The sequence below is a fragment of the Mya arenaria genome, chromosome 3, assembly GCF_026914265.1.
Source record: "Mya arenaria isolate MELC-2E11 chromosome 3, ASM2691426v1".
NCBI lineage: Eukaryota > Metazoa > Mollusca > Bivalvia > Myida > Myidae > Mya > Mya arenaria.
This window is the reverse complement of record NC_069124.1, coordinates 40,374,864-40,394,333: the sequence shown is the minus strand read 5'-3', so window position 1 is coordinate 40,394,333 and position 19,470 is coordinate 40,374,864. Positions and strand designations below refer to the sequence as shown.

The 19,470-nt window shown below is 33.5% G+C and overlaps 1 protein-coding gene across 6 annotated transcripts in view; it reads left to right on the top strand.

The window, feature by feature from the left end:
• LOC128227720 (amyloid beta precursor protein binding family B member 2-like) overlaps window positions 1–13,875 on the top strand; it is a 74,412-nt gene extending 60,537 nt beyond the window's left edge. For all 6 annotated transcript variants that reach the window (XM_052938497.1, XM_052938502.1, XM_052938498.1 and 3 more), the window contains 9 exons: window positions 833–960; window positions 1,285–1,529; window positions 2,074–2,160; window positions 2,966–3,081; window positions 5,529–5,602; window positions 6,444–6,552; window positions 6,971–7,039; window positions 7,373–7,694; window positions 9,205–13,875. In XM_052938497.1, coding sequence (XP_052794457.1) covers window positions 833–960; window positions 1,285–1,529; window positions 2,074–2,160; window positions 2,966–3,081; window positions 5,529–5,602; window positions 6,444–6,552; window positions 6,971–7,039; window positions 7,373–7,645 — 1,101 coding nt within the window. In that variant the 3' untranslated portion in view covers window positions 7,646–7,694; window positions 9,205–13,875. The remainder of the gene's footprint in view (window positions 1–832; window positions 961–1,284; window positions 1,530–2,073; window positions 2,161–2,965; window positions 3,082–5,528; window positions 5,603–6,443; window positions 6,553–6,970; window positions 7,040–7,372; window positions 7,695–9,204) is intronic.
• Window positions 13,876–19,470: the final 5,595 nt, after the last annotated feature.

The following is a 19,470-nucleotide window of genomic DNA, read 5'->3' as shown; positions in this document are numbered from 1 at the left end:
ATATTCTCTGTATAGTTCATAGCCTAGAAATTATCATCTGTTTCTGATCATTCTTGTATTCTTACATCAAAATAAAGCAATATTCGGATTTCATTTAATATTTAACAAAAATGGCAGTTATTATTCACTGGTGTATATAGTTTGTGACATTTATCCTTACAAAAATCATAATATAACTATACTTTCCATAGAATTGTAACATAAAAGGGCACTGAAAATGTCACCTTAATCCCAATATGAAATCTGCTTGCCTTGCATAACAAATTTAAGTTTAAATTGGTGGAAAGCAGATCTGCTTGATATTTAAATATTTTTGAAGTTTATGGCAGTTTATGGCAGTTCTGCTGTAAGCAGATACACTTGATTGTTGGATATTTTTAAGTTAATGGTAGTTTGGGGTGTTAACATTGCTGCTTTATCTTACGATATTTTGTTGTTTGTAGGTCATTGGAGTTTATGACATTTCCTTTTCTTTAAATCGTTTTTAGATTAAATTTTTTATCAAATATGTATCAAGTATGAGATGATATTTATTTTAAGGATATTCAATGATTAATGTTGGCATCAGGCAAAATGTTCATGCTGGCCATATTAAAGAATCCATTCAAGGTTGTATTATGAACTTGGTACTCATGTTGCAATGGGAAAATACATATTTGTGTATCAAGATCCATAACCCTGGCTAAGATATTATAGTTATCCCCTTGATTGACTGAGGTTAAATAGATGAGAAGGTCCCATTGCAGTGCTCTGGTTGTGAGAGCAGTTATTCTTGTAGTCTACCTTTACCTAAGTCTTGATTCTTGCTAAAAATGTTTTCTTACCTTGTCAGGGTAAGGAGTTGTACATGGACGTTGACATAGAGAGTCTTCGGCTGATAGACACCCATGACCTGACGGTTCTCAACTTCCAACCCATACATACTATCCGTGTTTGGGGGGTCGGGCGGGAAAACAATAGGTATGATAGTGCTTAGTTTCCCCATCCTCTAAGGCATTGCTGTTGTACATGGACATTTTTCTATAGTCTGCAACTCATTGATATCCAAGAACTGACTGTTCTCAACTACATACTCTCACATGTATAAGAAGGAATATAATTTTGCCTTCAATCAAAATTAGTATGTTCTGTTGTTGCTGAAAGAAGAAACAGAGTTTCTGTTTAATATAGTTTAAAAGGTTGATTAGATGTTATTCAATTTTGGTTGTTTTTGTTTCTTTAAGATCACAGATAAGGAAAGTAAAAAGCTTATTAGTAAACATAGTTTTCTTTAAACAATTTTAGGGATTTTGCATATGTGGCGAGAGAAAACCTTTCCCAAAACTACATGTGTCACGTATTCCGTTGCGACACGCCAGCCCGCCACATCGCAAACACGCTACGCGATATCTGCAAGAAGATCATGATGGAACGCACCTTACAGCAGAAGGCCCTTAGTCGACTCGCACGCCCGAATGATCTACCTAATCTAGAGCCCGTAACGACCCCATCTCCTGGAGAGAAAATGACATTCAAGTCACTGTACTCAAGTAAGGGTTTCATTTGAGTATTGTTTTTAAGCAAAAAAACAGTCAGACGAATGTGATTTGCCTTGGTGTCGCAAGAGTGAACATGCAAACTTTGGATATGAGTCAAAAAGCTGTTCAACATATTCACATAAAACTTAGTACACATGTTACAAGTGATATGACGCCAATATTTTGCAAGGCCAATAACTCCAGCTTAAGTTATTGATGAGTTATGCCCCTTTCTTACTTAACCGAAAAAACACCATCACAGACGAGTGTTGGCATCTGCTTGCATGCTCTTGTTGCTTACTTTATGCCAAGTTTTATACTTAAGTATTATTTTCTGTGATAAGTCTGAAATTTTAGAGAAGTTGAATATTCACAGCTCATTCACACTTGAAAGTATGACTTTTGCCGATTTTTGAAACTGAAAAATGTGTGACCATCAATAACCACTACAGACCAACATTGTACTTATTGTCATGTCATTTAAATACCAAAGTATTGACAAACAGAACATGAAGCAACAAATAGGTATAGAAATAATGTTTGTATTCTCTGTCAGATGCATCATTCCCGACCCCCATGGAAGAGCCCAAGAAGGTCCTGCGATGTCACTACCTGGGCTCCACGTTGGTCAACAAACCTACTGGTAGGTACATAAGATGCGAAAAGATTAGCATTTAAATAGCCTGATTTGAAAAGATAATTCAAAGTCGAAGGAGATATACTGTTTAAATTCTTTACATGTAAAACATGAAGCATTAGAGATTGAAGTTTGTTAAGGCAGTTGGTCAGATTGGTGCCTGCTTTACTGCTGTATGATTTATTACAATAAGGAATTCAAACTTGTTCAATAAATTCTTAAATGTGTGTTCATTTGCAGTTTAAATCATCTACCATACCGCAAATGATTTATTATCATGCCTTTCAAAAGACAAATGCTGATCTTGAACTATTCATTAATCATCTTTAGGGGTTTAGCTAGTTTTATGAAGGTCAGGGTCCTGCAGAAAAGGAACAGGGTGCTAAGGGAGAAAAGCACACATTGAATCGGGCTGTGAAAAACTTGAACATTAGGAATTTGACTGGAAATTGTGAAGATTGTGTTTAGATGAAGTGATATTAGGCTTCAACTGCAAGATATGGAAAGCCTTTATGCATTAATAAACACATTATACGTTTTAATCAAAACAAAACAAATATTTCATTATAAGAAGGAATTTATTCTATAAAGCCAGAAGAGTGCCCATGCTGGTCTCCATGAGGGTACAATAGTCTACCAAGAGGACAGGGTGCAGCACCCTTCCATAACTCTTAAGCTAAAACTCCAATCCTATTACAGGTATTGATATGCTAAACTCTGCTATAGACATAACTCTAGAATTGTTGGTTCATATTTTCAGATGGCATGGGGTGGTGTCTATACATTATGATACCTTTATGTTATCTTATAGGTATGGAGGTGTTGAACTCTACTATAGACAAGATGTTAGAGACTGTCCCGCCGGAGAAGTGGCAGTATGTGGGTGTGGCTGTTGCCCCCTCAACGATTACTATTACTGAACATGGGGTGGGTGTTATGAGTATGACATTGACATAACAATTGTAACAGCCTTTACATGACATAACAATTGTAACAGCCTTTACAAGTTGAGGAATGGAAATGTTTGTGTCAATTGCATCAATCGATATGTAGAGAATCTGTCAAAGTAAATTGTTCTGATTTCTAAGCATTGCACAGTTCCATATAAAGATTTAAATACCATTTTAAATGTAATGAATGATACTGGCAAGGCTGACTATGCAAAACTGGTTTTGACTCGCCTAATAGAAGAATAAGGAGAGCTATCCTACTTGCCCCGCTGTTGGCACCCGGTTCAAGTTTAAGGACTATATGGCATTTTCACTTATAACTCAAACCCCTTAATTCAATTCACTTCATACTTCACATAGTTGCTCAGGAGCATCAAACAAATAGGTAATATAACGCCATATTATCCTCATACAAATTATGGCCCTTGATTGACTTCGGAACTAAGGTTCAAGTTTTAGGGCACATCGTGTCTTGTCGAAGTTTTAGGATTTTCACAAAAAACTTTATACCGGTACCTTTTATTCAGTTGACTTCATACTTCACACAATTGTTGATGGCCATCATACAATTAGACTACATGGAATCCTAAAATACATATTATGGCTGTTGACCGACTTAAAAGTTTGCCAAGAGTTTTAGGGCAACTTTGGGTTTTGATTCAGATCTAAAATACTGTTCATTCAACAGATTTCATACTTCACACAGTTGTTTACAACCATCGCACAATTAGGTTTCATAACTCCATATTATCTTATATGCAAATTATGGCCCTTGATAGACATAGAAAGTTTGGCTCAAGTTTTAAGGCAACTTTGGGTTTTAACTCAGATCTCAACTACCGTTCATCTGATGCCCTTGATTGACTTTTTTATTTACATTGATTTGATTTTATTTTTAGCTCGACTATTCGAAGAATAGGTGGGCTATACTACTCGCCCCAGCGTCAGCGTCGGCGTCGCCGTCTGGTTAAAGTTTTAGGGCAAGTTGGGATTTTCACTTATAAGTCCAATACCCTACATTCAATTGACTTAATACTTCACACAGTTGTTCAGGGCCATCACATGATGAGGTTAGATAACTCCATATTATTCTTTACACAGATTATGGCCCACTGATTGACTATGGAACTAAGGTTAAAGTTTTAGGGCAAGTTGGAATATTTATTAATAACTTCTATATCCTTTGTTCAATTGACTTAATACTTCACACAGTTGTTCAGGACCATCACACAATGAGGTTACATAACTCCATATTATCCTAAATACAAGTTATGGCCCCTGATTGACTTAAGTTAAAGTTTTAGGGCAGGTTAAAGTTTTAGGGCAAGTTGGGATTTTCACTTAAAACTCCAATACCATTCATTCAATTGACTTAATACTTCACACAGATGTTCAGAGCCATCACATAATGAGGTTAGATAACTCCATATTATCTTTTATACAAATTATGGCCCCTGATTGACTATGGAACTTAGGTTAAAGTTTTAGGGCAGGTTGGGATATTGTTTAATAACTTCTATACCCTTCATTCAATTGACTTAATACTTCACACAATTGTTCAGGACCATCACCCAATAAGGTTACATAACTCCATATCTTTAATACAAGTTATGGCCCCTGATTGACTTAGGTTAAAGGTTTAGGCTAGTAAAAGTTAAGGGCAAGTTGGGATTTTAATAAAAAAAACTTCTATACCATTCATTAAATGCACTTAATTACATTCAAAATTATTTGCGACCAACTTACAACAAGAAACATAACTCTGTTTTAAGCCTAAATGCAAATTATGGCCCTTGAATTTTTTTTTTTTTTTTTTTTTTTTTTTCCTTTGAAAGGCATATTTGTATATTCTAAACCACATTTTCATAATGGGAAATCAAGTTATTTGAATGACTTGCATAATTGTTTGGGCGGGCTGGTGGGAGAGCAGCATCAAAGTCACCTTATGTATCGAATAATTTTAGTTAGGTTTGACATAAAGAGACCAAACTTGGTATTATTACATCCTTATTGTATTCTAAGTTAAAGCGGCGTAGTCGAGCGCGCTGTCTAACGACGGCTCTTGTTCTGATAGGCACATATAGCATCATAAATACAATTATTTTTTATTTAAGCGTCATATAGTCGATTATGCTGTCCTGAGGCAGCTTTTGTTTTTTGTGCTTTAGAAGTTTTTAATGTGCAATTGCACTGTGAGAAATCTTTTATTTTTTGCATTAAGGAATATGGTTACATCTATTCATACCTTGCCTTGTTTTCCTCTCTGCATTGTGAAAACTCTGAAAATTACAGCCAAATATGGCCAAAATCCGTCTTTCTGTCCTCTTATGCGGTATGGAATCAATTTTGGCCATTTTCATTTAAAAATGCACAGCCCGTTTCATCTTATTACTAAATGAGTAACGAGTGCTTGTTATATTTCAGAACCCGGACAACAAAATTGATGAATGCAGAGTGCGCTATCTATCTTTCATGGGAATCAGCATCAGCAATGTCAAGTAAGTTAACTTTCATTTGAAATTCTGCATTCATAACCGATAGTCTGCATTCATAACCAATTATTGAAAATCTTCCATCATATGCAAAATAAATGCTGTCTGGTTAGCCGACACTTTCAATGGTTGAGATTTATACGGTGTCATTATCTAATGAGATTTCAATATTTATGAGACATGTGACCCTCATATCAATGATCAAATGTTACAGTCACTTTATGGAATTGGTTATAATAGCCTCACATACAAAGTTTGCGGGATATGCTGGAGTCGCCCTGTTGTTGTCGGTCTGTCTGTCCATTTCAAATTTCCAAGTCTGGAGCATAACTTGAAATCTACTTGTTGGAATTCAGTTAAACTTCATTCAGTGGTAAAGCACAATGAAAGGGAGTGCAGTGTACTAGGACTATAACTGTACTCACAGCATTGTCAATTTTAGATGCCATTTTTTAATATTTCACTGCCATTTCCTATGAGGGCAGCATTCAGGGATATTTCTTAAAGTAGTAATACAATATATTATTAATTTCCAAACAAATTTAGTCATTGGTCTCGCAAGACACAGCTTGATTTAATTTGAAAACAACGCATTTAATTCTTTAGCTTAAATTCTTGATGTCACAATATTTAGTCATACGTTGATAAGATGGTGCCAGTATGTAGTTTGATAAATGATTATAATGTTATTTCAAAGTTCCTACTAATTATTTCTTTTTTATTAAATAAATTATATTTAGAATTGATTTAAATTTGTGAATTTTGATGGAAAGAGAAAATATTTTTTTATTTGCTTTAAGCATCATATTATATACACCTTTGTATCAAGAACACATCCTTGTTTCAGATTGTGTGCATTTATTGTCCACAAGGCGGAGGACAAATTCCAGGCCCATGTTTTCCACAATGACCCAAACGCTGGACCACTGTGTAAAACTATAGAGGCAGCATGCAAGGTAGGTAACCCTTTACTCTAGTGTTCATGTTTAGAAGATTAGCTGGGTGCTTATTAAAAACAAAAATTTAATTGTTATCATGACTTTTGTGGCACTTTCATCGACGATTGATGTACAAATACCTTAACATTTGGTAGACTTAATAACTGTTCAAAATATGAACATAAAGCATGAAGCACAGTCATATTACTGATGATATGTGTGAATGAAATAGAAGGGTGTCAGCCTCTGCCTGATGTACTCTTGTGTGTGTTTTGTGCCAATGTAATACTTCTGTATGAAAAGAGCTGATGGAAAAAAATTGATGTAATTCTGTGCATACACAAATATGGGTAATTTCATTGAAATTTGGCAGTTGTTCATTATTTGAACACAATGTTAACATTTCAAAACATGAGTTGTGTGATTCTCTATACAGTTACGCTACCAGAAGTGTTTGGATGCTCAGCACCGATACCTGGGCAAGACACGGGAGAGGAGAACCAAGGTCTAGTATAACAGTGAAATCAGGAGTTGTATCTTTAGTTTACTTAGGGATGATTTATTTGGAATATATATTGTTATTTATTGTGCAGTAAAGCATTGGAAGATGTTGTAACTTTATTCAAGGAGTGTTTTTGTATTCAATCTCTTTGGTTTATGTTTTATGCACATACTCAAGTGGTTGTTCCTTCTATGAATTTCTTTATGTTTCTTATTTCCTTGTTTTAATTAATATATGTACACATGAGTGATCCAAAAATCCAATATGAAGTACTGTAATTTGTTGTTCTTACATTCATAACTGTTGTAAAAACTTGTTGTAAACCCCTGCAAATAGGACGAGGACTCTGACAGCACACCAACTGAGAACAGAACCCTAAAAGAAGAGGTCAAACACGGGGTTGATGTTGTGGGGACAAAAGTCAAGCCTGTCCTGCAACATGTACAATCAGGGGTCAAAACTGGGGTCCACTCAGTGAGCACAGGGCTGAAAACCGGAGTTGCGAGTGTGAAATCTGGGGTTCAAACAGTCTCGAGCATGTGGAGTGCATTCAGAAGCAGGAAAGCGGTGGACCAGTCTAACGATGAAGAGAATATTGAACCATCCTAACACTGGTTTCATCCTAGGAGACAGTCTTTAGTTTTCAATGTTGTGATAGGTATTTTGTTGTTTTTTTGTTTGGATATTTTGCCGTAACATTTTTTTGCAACAATCTTTATCTCATCTGTATTGTGACTTTACCACACCAAAGTAAAAAATGAATATTTCTTATAGCAAACAGATCCGTTAGGGGTCACTACTTGAAACTCGTGTCATTTTAGAATGAATACATTGGAATGCAGAATTTATTAGGTTTTGGACAAGTACAAATAAACAGATTTATAAACTTGTCTGTTTTTGGAAGGGAGAATAATCAGGGCATTGTCATTGACCGTTCTTGCCTTCATTGTAGTCATTGGTGTTTTGTGAAAACTCTAATGTCTACCATATATCTGAATCCATCATAGCTATTCCCATAAAGCTTAGTACACATTTGTACAGCAACAATATGCATAATATTATGATTATGTAGCAATACTAATCGCATTGGCATAAAATTCACTTAGTTATGCCCTGTAATTAACTGAGAAAAGTAGACAAGTTTTGGGGTGTTGTTGTTAATCAAAATTATGGTTAAAAAAGGTTAAGGGTGTACATGTACATTCAATTTCAAGCCTATAAGTTCATGAACTGAAAAACTATTATGGCTTAACAAATATTGTGTTAACTATTTGCAACATAAGTATTATTTTTAGGGATGCAAACGAATATTCGAATATTCGATCAAACGTTTGTATTCGAATGTCAAAATCGGTATTCGAATATTCGATGCGTTTTTTTGTTGAATAATTATAATAATAATTATAACAACTATGTTATTGTGTTTAAGATTCGTTTATCTTGTTTTAACAACGACTGGCCCATAATGCCAGAGGTGTGAATGTGATGACAATACGCTAAACACGCGTCATGTGTCATTTAGGGACATATCGTCGGGTACTCTTAAAAAGTCCCCGTGTTTTTACAATAACTTGCTTATTGTAAAAACACGGGGAGTGACAGAAAATGACAAGTGACAGAAAAAATCCAATTATTTTAGGTAAATTACTTCTACCAATTAAGAATTACTGAAATAAACTAGTTTCCAAGTTGGTTTAGTTTTTCCGTGGTTTATATAGTAGAGGTTAATCCCAGAACGAGGCTGCTCGTCCTACGGAGACTCTCCATTGGCGCATAACGCCAATTAACCAGAAATCCATCTAGGTTCATGTTGTTTACAAATATGAAGGCAGAGGAATAATAATTAAAAGTTTTTGTTTATTTTTCTTTGTTCATAAAGTATTACTTTTGTCTTTCTGAAATGAAGAATTTCAGAGGCTCATTTGGTGAAATTCAGGGTCCGCCACGCGTAGTTGTTACAACAAAGTAGAGCTAAAATGCCCCGGCTATTACTTTAGAGAATATTATAAAAGTTTACTACAACTTTAAAAAGATGTATTTTGGTAATCGAATATTCGTTCGAAAGAATTACCAAATATTCGAATATCTATTTTGCCATTCGTTTGCATCCCTAATTATTTTATATCATTTTGCTTTATAATAATTTACATTTTGTATTTAAACTTCAGGGTGTCAAGGCAGGTCTGAAGTGTGTGATGTCAACGCTGAAATCTCCGACCATCATCCAGAAAATATTTACTGACCGTGTGTGTACCGGTGACGATAAATAGTAATTTACATGGCAACTAGATGTTACCAGTCTCTTGCTGACTGGTTTCTCATTTCTGACTGGTTTCAGTCTTTTTGGACTGGTTTCAATTACTGTTGTACTAGTTTCAGTATCTGGTGGACTGGTTTCAAGTCACATGTTGACTGGTTTCAGTCTTTTTAGACTGCTTTGAGTTATTGACTGACTTTTTTTCCTGTTTTGCTCCAGTGATGATAATTGAAATTTTAGATTTTTTGAGTGAAACATTGATAAAGTTTGAGATTATGAACATTCTTTCAAGTACATTCTTTGTGAACATTGTTAAATGTCTATGATTATGTGTTCTTGTCTTTTATTGTTAAGCTTTAATGTTATCCTTGATTGGCAAATTAGTCAAATTGGCAGATGTTTGAAAGTTGAAATAGTGGTAATGACGTGATGTGTGTGCTTGTTGACAGCCAAAACATTCTCAACGCAATTAATGTTGCAATGATTTAATGTTGTAATATCATTGCGTATACATGTTGTTTAAAGATACATGTACATTACTGAAAAGCTTAAGACATATTTTTAAGGTTGTTTGATTTTCATTATACATATGTTTCAGGCTTTGTCATTTTGGGGCTTTGGCTTTAAATCACTTTGGAACTAGCATTTGAGAAATTTCAACTTGAAATATTAGTTATGTTTTTATCTTTTTCTGCATCAGTTATTTTACCTAGTAAAACATGCATTCACTGTGATGTGATAAATTATTGTGTATTAGATAGATTATGTACTCAAATGTTGTGATTTTCTATAAATCTAGAAATGTTTGAATGTCTGTGTGAAACAAGGTTGTTATTTTGTTTTTCATTTTTGTTTTTGAAATGTTAATGATAATTTAGATTCAAAAATTCTGTACAGTATATTTCCATCATAACTATGAATATTTTTATTCTAAAATATTATCATGCATCTATTTTTAATCTACTGATATGCCAGTTATATTATTTTAGTGACATGTAAAGAGTTATTCCATATATTAGGGCTCTTTTGAGTATTTTTTATTTATCTTTTTACGAGATATTGTAGAACTACACCAAAAAAGATATGAGTTGAAGGTATTCAATGTACAATAATGTGAAGGGTTTGACACATGGAGAATTATTGTGTAAAAAGTATACCGAAACAATTATTACCAACACACATTTATGGCCTTTAAAGATTGCAAAATAGGTAATTCCACATCTGATTTCAGTTCAAATAGAAAACAGAAATGCAAAATGCCTTGATTTTAACTGTTGTGTATTTTGGTCATATAATTGTGTTTAAGTAAGCAATACCCTTTAAATGATTGATGAAGTTATATTGGGTCAGCAGGTATCAAATTTTAAAACTACCACCAAATTAACAATCTTAATGTACAAAGGATACCTTAATATCTTATATGGATCTAACCATTTAAAAAAATATGAACTTAAAAATGGTATTTACAAGTACAAAGTAGATTGTTTAACTTATATTTTATAGATACATACTTCTATACTTGTGTCTTAGTTGATATCAATTATGCAAATTTTTGGTTGCATTTTTGTAATTTAATCGAAACATGTATTTTAAACTAACCCTCAAATTTTACTAAATGGTACTTACAATAAGTGCAATATATTGATTTGTTAGTGAATTTAGCTTTACATATTTATCAGTGCCAGTATGGTCATTATACCAAATGAGGTTTGGTCATTATACCAAATGAGGTATGGTCATTATACCAAATGAGGTTTGGTCATTATATCAAATGAGGTTTGGTCATTATACCAAATGAGGTATGGTCATTATACCAAATGAGGTTTGGTCATTTTTAGCAATATGGTCATTTTGACAACTTAAGTATGTTCATTTCATCAAGTGAGTCATGGTCATTTTGACATGTGAAGTATGGTCATTTTACCAAGAGAGGTACAAAGTTAAGTTTGGTCATTTTACCAAGTGAGGTATGGTTATTTTACCAAGAAAAGTATGGTCATTTTACCAAGTGAAGGATGTCATTTTACCAAGTAAAGTATGGTCATTTTACCAAGTGAAGGATGGTCATTTTACTGAGGTAATTTTTTCTGCCAATGTGTTTTATTTTATTTTTTGGTAAAACCACTTACCATAGATCTGAAAAAAGAATCTCCTTTCTTATGATATAAAAGTGTATGTATCACTATATTTTTTTTTAATTCATTCACGTAGTTTTCTAAACGAATCAAGTAGGAGTTTTGTCCCTTTCACCTTAAAACTATAACATAAGTTGTTCAGCATATTTGAGTTAACCAATTTTATTTGCCTTCAAAATAAGTAGTTATTTACTCCAATTTATTGACCAGTGGCTATTCGTGACTTTGTTTGAAACAGCATGAAAGGGCGTGTGGGATGAAAGATAATAACCTCATAAAATTAACATAATTATATGGTGACTTATTTTTATTTCAGTTCGATAAGAGTAATCTTGTTGCAAACCAAGATTCATGGCAATAAAATGAATACTATAAACAGGGATCTGTTAGGTCAATTGTCAATTACATGATCAATTTAGAAGATTATAGTGGTATAGCTTATAGCTGTTGGCCTTTCACCCATGAGGTCAAGAGTTCAAGCCCCACCAGTCACCGGTTCTCTTGCCATCACAAAAATTGGTTGCTGATCGATTTCTAAAATAAAGCTAAAATATCTTATTAAAAAAGAAACTAAAAAAAAAGTATATTTTGAATCTTTACAGTTCGATAAAATATTATTCCTGAAAATTTGTACATTTTAAATCAACATGTTAAATTATGGTTATGTGTTCTTAGACTAGTTCAGAAACGATAAAATATTTTACCAAAGGGCATTTTATTTGATAGAAGATATTTTGTTCCATAGTTTTGAAAACATTGTTTAGTTTATTGCCTATGATTAATAATCATTCATTACTAATAACATGTTTAGTTGTTTACCTGTTTTATTCTGTGTATTTTGTTCTGTTTTTGTGCCAAATAGGTTTTGATAAATGCCATTTTTACTTGTTCTAAGTATGCCTACATGTATTTTAGAAATCAGATTTTCTATTCAATGTTTTCTTTCTGTGTACATATTCTTAAAAGTAATGGTAGAATTTAGGGTGAAAAAAGAGATATGACAAACTACTACTGTATAATAGAATGCTAGTCAATCTATTCTCTTACAATGTAGATTTATTTACTTGAGGATAAAAATGTCATTATTATTAAATTAATTTATATTTTCTCAAGTTCAAAGGGACACAAATGCATAGTTATATTGTTAAAAACAGGTCTTTTGTACAACTTTTAGAACAGGAAAGATTTCCAGATATTGTTTGGTATGAAGTCTTGATAGAAACATTTAGACGGAGAAGGTGCATACATACAATATAGAAGTGTAATTACGATTGATACATTATGTTGTACAACTGAAGGCAACTCCTCAATCAGTTAATGAAATCATGTTCACTATTTTGCAATGAAGTGGATTTTTTTCTATTTTACCACCCTCAAAGTATTAGCACTTCAAAGAGATTCATTTGTTACCGTGCCGTCCTTGTGCACGTAATTTAAAGATAGGATTTAATAAGTCGGTTGATGTAAAACCAAACCAAACTGATGCTTTGCAAGGATATGATCACATCTCTTTAGTAGTGAGTTCATGGTAATAAGTCGAAGTATATGCTGAATCACTGATGACTGCATTACCTTTGACATTGAAATTCACTTGTCGATTCACAGACTTAAGGCCACAATCTTTCAATGCATTAAAGACTTGAAATGCTTAATTCATTGCAAACAGTAGTACCTGATTGTTTAGTTTCACCTTTCACTGTTTCGGTGACATTAATCCTATTGAGTATTGTCCAACAAATATTGTTTCCAAATGAGATTTTACAACCTGTTGGCTTCTGCCCCATCATGTTGCTTTTTACTGCTTCCTTCAATATGGTGTCTGTAGAATTCAACCCATAAAATAGTTTCATAATTTCAGTGGTTAATCCAGATTCTTGGAAAGTTGGTTTAACCAAACTTAAGTTCAATGTAATCGTGGATACTTGGTGTTATTGCTAATCTTCAAATATCCAAATTGTATCTTGCTTTTCTAAACAACATTTGATGAAACCTATTTTTCATTAGAAAAGATAAAGGAAAACCACAAAAAATGTTTATATTCGCATGATTTAGATGGTTATGGTCAGTTGATTTTTCTAGATTTTGCTGCCATTCACTTTGCATTATATGTCATCAGCCTGCAAAGCAATATATTTTCCCACATTCAAGAATGTTCCCCAAAATTTCTCTGAAGTGGGGTGACTGGACGAACCTTCATGACCATTTAGAGGCACCCCTTGTGGTTTTGCTGGCTTCATTTTACATAAAAAACCCAGAGCAATATTCATTTAAAGCGTTTCTACAAACATTACCAAAACTATCAAGACACTTACTTGCCTGATTTTCTTCTAATTGTATTGTTGTACTGTTGTATGCAAAACTTAGATTTGAATCAAGCTATTACAATTATTTGATTTTGTAATATATATTTACAACACTTGGTGTTATTTGAACAATAAATTCATGAAGTAAAATGTGTCCTTTTTCGTAAGTAATTCCGTGTTTTTAGCTCATCGGTTTATCAAAGAAGACGTCGTTGTTGTTTGGCAAAGATTTCAACCTTTTTAAAATTTCAAATACTGTTTATTCAGTCAAACTCGATACATTTGATGCATATGTTGCCTGAGATAATAAGCACATGCCTGTAATAATTAAATAAATTTCGAGGTAATGTTAAAAAAAATCGACAAGTGCTCACTGCGGGGCTTAGGTTAATAATCTGAACTATGGTATATACGTTTTATAGTTTTATCTTTAATCTTATGTTAAAGGTTGATGGATGTTGCAGCAGCTATAAAGATTTAATCTTCTGAATGGTGATTGCTTTTGCCTTTGGTCCATCAGATGTATGATCACCGATGGTTATAATAATTGTCTCATGAAACCTGAATTTATAGAGTGAACAGGTTTTGCAATACCACATGTTCTTTTTATATTTTTGCCCAGCATTTAAGCTAAAAAAAATACTTGTAGATATTTTTACTATATGACATATAAAGTCTGCTGGGGTTGATAACTCGTATTAAATATAAAGAACTGAAATATTTATTCGTTTTATTTATTTCGCATCATAAAATAAAATGGGTAATATAGCAATATCTTTCAAAACTGATCAAACCTGCATTCTTAAACATGTTTGTTATATTGCTTAGACGAATCATTATATGTTTCCTTGTTTGACTGTAAAGTCAATCATTAACCCTTATCTTAGATTATATTATACATATGTCATTGTTGTTTTGTCGACTACAGCTTGCGAATATATATATATATATATATATATATATATATATATATATATAGAGAGAGAGAGAGAGAGAGAGAGAGAGAGAGAGAGAGAGAGAGAGAGAGAATGGCCACGTCGTACGGATAAAAACAGTGATCTTGGGATTGGACGTTGGTAACGTCATTGTCATTAAAAAAACAACGGAAGTATCATCAACATCAGCGCTGAGTACCATCATATTCGTCAGCACATCTTTAATCATCAATTTAAATCATAAAATTAAATAGAAATAGTAAATGTCTTTTCTCAACTAATGACATTCAAAACGGAGTGTTATTTTAATTAATAATATTTTAACCACATTTCATTCTCAATCTTATCGAGACACGTTTTCTAACAAAACCTTCAAAGGCCGCTCACTGGTTGCGCATCGCTTCGTATTCCAAAGCGCATCTTTTCCGGTGGCATGGTGAGACATTCAGTGCCATGGACACTGAACATTCGGAACTCCTCGGCCATTTTTTCAAAAACAACCTCGGATGTATGCCGGTACATCTGTTGAAGTAGTCCGTATTTTTTTGAATAAAAGCATTGATTAAATGTAGTGTTTAATAGTTGTATTCATTGCTCTCAGTTTAAATTGATTGCCAGTGAAGTGTATTATTGCAAACATAATTACGATTCCCAAGAGTTAAGTCATAAATTTTAACTACTAAATAAGATTACTACGCGATCTATTTGCAGCGGACTTAAACGTACCACTTTTTAAGTATGTAAACCGTCCATATACATCCGAGGTTGTTTTTGAAAAAATGGCCGAGGAGTTCCGAATGGGACACTGAAATAGAGAACTGATGCATATTATATTGAATACAGAGGTTATAAAAAAATTCATCAATAATTAAAAGCGGTCCTAAATTGATATCACTGTCAATATGTGTTTAAAATATATTCATCAAAATTTCGTATTGCTTTACCTAGTTTTTAAACTGCATTTCAGAGAACTTTTCTACTGTTAAGACATTTATCAACCCCATTCTAGATAGCATTATAAATCCCATACAAACGAGGTCCCCGACCGTTATTCCAAAATGTCTGCATCATTGTGCACCAATATTTATATTAATAATTTAATACACACGAACATGAATTAAATACGTTCTGCTTCCCGTGTTCGGTTAAAAAAATCTACTGAAAGATGATGGCACCTTCTACATTTTCACTTTTAAATTTCTAAAACCATTAGATACTGCTTATTTGATTTTTGTGTAGTTCTTGAATTCATTTGTTTTAATTAACAATATGAAGAATCATATGACCTTTTTCACACTGTTTGGGTTAACAATGTTCCAACAGAATTGAAAAGTGGATCCCCGTTGTGCAAAAAATTAACTTTTGTCTTAACTTAAAATTAACATGTTTTTAAAGATAAACATAGTCTTTACAGGTTAAATTTGGTAATTTAAAATATAAACACAGCATTTTATTTATTAAAGATAAACATAGGTATTCAAACGATAAGCATACACAGGAGATGGAAGAACATGATATTACGAAGAGTTTTGGATGCAGCCAATGCCGGTATTAGGTGCACACCCCAAGTACCAATTTTTATTTTAAAGCGTTTTAGGAGAGTTAGTTGTATTGCGAATGATGACTGGAGGTTGATTTTGTATCAAAAACTTGTCATTAAATCTAATCATGAATCATACATACCATATTTTTGAAAGGCTCTCAAGGGGATTTAGTTCAGAATTCAAGGGGATTTGAGTCCCATACCAGGGGATTTTCATAATCGCCATTTTCATAATATTTAATTCTGGAGGATATTCATCCCAATCCGGGTAACCGGGGGATGGTTTAAACTCCGGGGGACCCACCTCCACCGGGGGAAATGGCATGTATGATGAATGAATTAGTTCTCCAAATCATCATTATTTTTTAGCTAATTCATTGGAGGCCAGTTGCGATTTCTTCGTTAATTTTTTTAATACAAAAAAATGCACATCGAAACTGCTTTAGTAATTTAGTGAAATGACAAAGTATGATTAAATGGATAAAAAATGGACCCAAAACTAGCAACACTGTGAACCTTTAATTATGTCCACGCGCATCGCCACACCAGAAGACGTACCCTTCAATATGACCGTCTAGCACTCCCAGTGCTGGAGGCGTGCGTCGAGCAGACGCAGTAAACGTGGTAGTGCCAACGCATCGCAACCGCGTCTACGCGTTCATGGGAAATTTTACAAAAAAATATGACGTATTTTAATGTGGTTTACGGTTCACTCGGCGATCATTTATTAATTCAATACCTTTCACCGCTTTGAAATTACTGTAAATGTGTTTAATTATTAGTATTATTTATTAATCTACTACTAGACTCGTATGTGAACTGATGCAAATTTCTTCCATCAAAGGCAACCTTCAACCAGCTTACAAATAGAAACCATAAAACTGACTTAAACAACTGAGAATGGCATCATTCGTAATGCTAATACTTAAATCAGTAATCAGTCAATAAAAAGTGTTCTTCGTTTAGCATAGCTCTTACTCTCACGATTTCGTTAAAGTTCGTCCCGAAAATCATGACATGGGGACAATGACCATCTCGACGAATTATGGCTCTGCCTTTAAAGCTTACCATTACGTTTCTACAAGCGCTAAATGACGTTTGTAAACGCCGTTGCCACCTACGTCGATGTCCGAAACTTTGCTATAAAAATAAGCAAGGATGGATTCTCGTGGTTTCTAAATTGTATGCGTGTGGTACATCTTGCTGCAATCTTCAGTATCGTAGTGTATTCATAAAGGTAGCCTAAGAAACCCGTACCGTAAAACGTAACATGAATCGTATTTTTTTTAAATCAGACATTTTATCATGACAGATGATTCTTTTTCTTTTTAGCATTATTCTTGTGTATATTAGGGATATAAAATGATAACTGCGCTCGGGTATAGTTGTCATAGATACGTCCACGAGGTGTTTATCCGACTTAGTCCACGTGAACTAAGGCGAGAAGGTTTGGTTTTTGTTCTTCAATCTAAAGACTCATAAGATCCATGCCTATTTTGGTTTGACTCAATCACGAATTTTCTATGGTTTAAGAATTAATGTTTACCGTAAACACATTCCAAGGCATTCGGAGCTCCTCGGCCATTTTTATCGAAAACAAGATCGCGTAGTGATTTTATTTAGCACTTAAACTTTATGACTTTACTCTTAGAAATCTTAATTATGTTTGCAATAATATACTTCAGTGGCAATCAATTTAAACTTAGATCAATAAATACAATTCTAAAACACTACATTTCATAAATGATATAATTCAAAAATTTACGAACTACTTCAACTGATGTACCGGCATACATCCGTTGTTTTCGATAAAAATGGCCGAGGTGTTCCGAATGATTCCAAGGCAAGGATTTTAACCTGGAATTGCCATATCGGAATCGTTAAGAACCCAAGGACGGCATTGTTTTGAAACGGGTGGTCGAAAAACTAGATTAAACATTACTTTATGCATTTATATAATTGAAATTGAGTTCGACATGAAAAAGCACCTGTAGTTTTTTTACATAAAAAGGGTTAATGTTTTTATCTTATTAACGCTTTTATTTTTTTTTTAGGTGTTGGAACAAAGCTTACCGAAAAAGTGATTTGCATGCATAAATGCATAATGAATAAATGCACTCTAAGTTTGATTTGTAACATGTGGAAAAAGATGTAATGTTTTTTCAGTATCATTAACTGTTGTTTGTATGTATAATTATCGCCATTGAACAAGTTACCCAATCTAAATTGAACTGCATCATGCAAAAGTCAGTGTTTTTCGTAAATACTGCACAGTGGTTGGTGCAGTGGGAGGGGTGTGTATGGGAGACAAAGTTGACCCGATATATATTCATCGAACGATACACCACAGCCGGAGCTGAAAACGCCATCCTTGGACTTTCTGTATGCCTAGACATTTTTACACAATCATCAGGTGAGGCAAAACTTCTATAGGTGCATTACGTACTCTTAAATAATAGTTTTGTCGTGAACGACTGGAGTAAGGGTTCAGATAACTATACTTGTGTCATAATACTTTTTTTTATTTTACACATTTAGACTGAATTCACCACGATCATTATAATCAATTTGCAACAGGCGTTGGATCGTTTTTCGTTGTTCTTTATCTTACACAGCCGCTGTTTACAGTATTAAGGTTCCATTGAGACGAAACAGATGCCTATTGATGAACGGTCAAACCATAAAACTTGATAACTGTCTAAAGTTTTAATTATCAGCATAAAAATAAATAAATTAATTATTAATGCAATTAAGGAATGTGGCATGTACGAACTATAATGTAAATCATGCTAATACTAACATGCTTTTAAAGTATATTCCATAATTATTATTACACCATTAAAAAGGTTTTAAAAAGAGGTGCCTGACAAATTACAGATCATTTTTATTGGCCTTTGAATACAGTTTCATTCTTAACTGTACATCAAATGTGATCCATTTTGCCTCGAGGAAATCGTGTTTTAGGAGTTGTATATACACTTCGACGATTGTCTAATTGACCACTATATAAAATATGATGCTATGCGACATTTTAAATCAATAAATCTAATTTTTGGTTATGCTTGTATTGTACACACCAATCTATCGATTTACTTAAAGAAAACACGTATTCATGTACAAAATCGTCCATGCGAAACGGTAGGTGCAAAGAAGACTGTGTGCTCGAGTTTCTCGTGCACGGCATGGTAGTTGTCGAATATGGTGGGAATAAATTCTTCGGGGATTGTCTGTTATGAAAAACAATAAAAATGGCGAGAATGA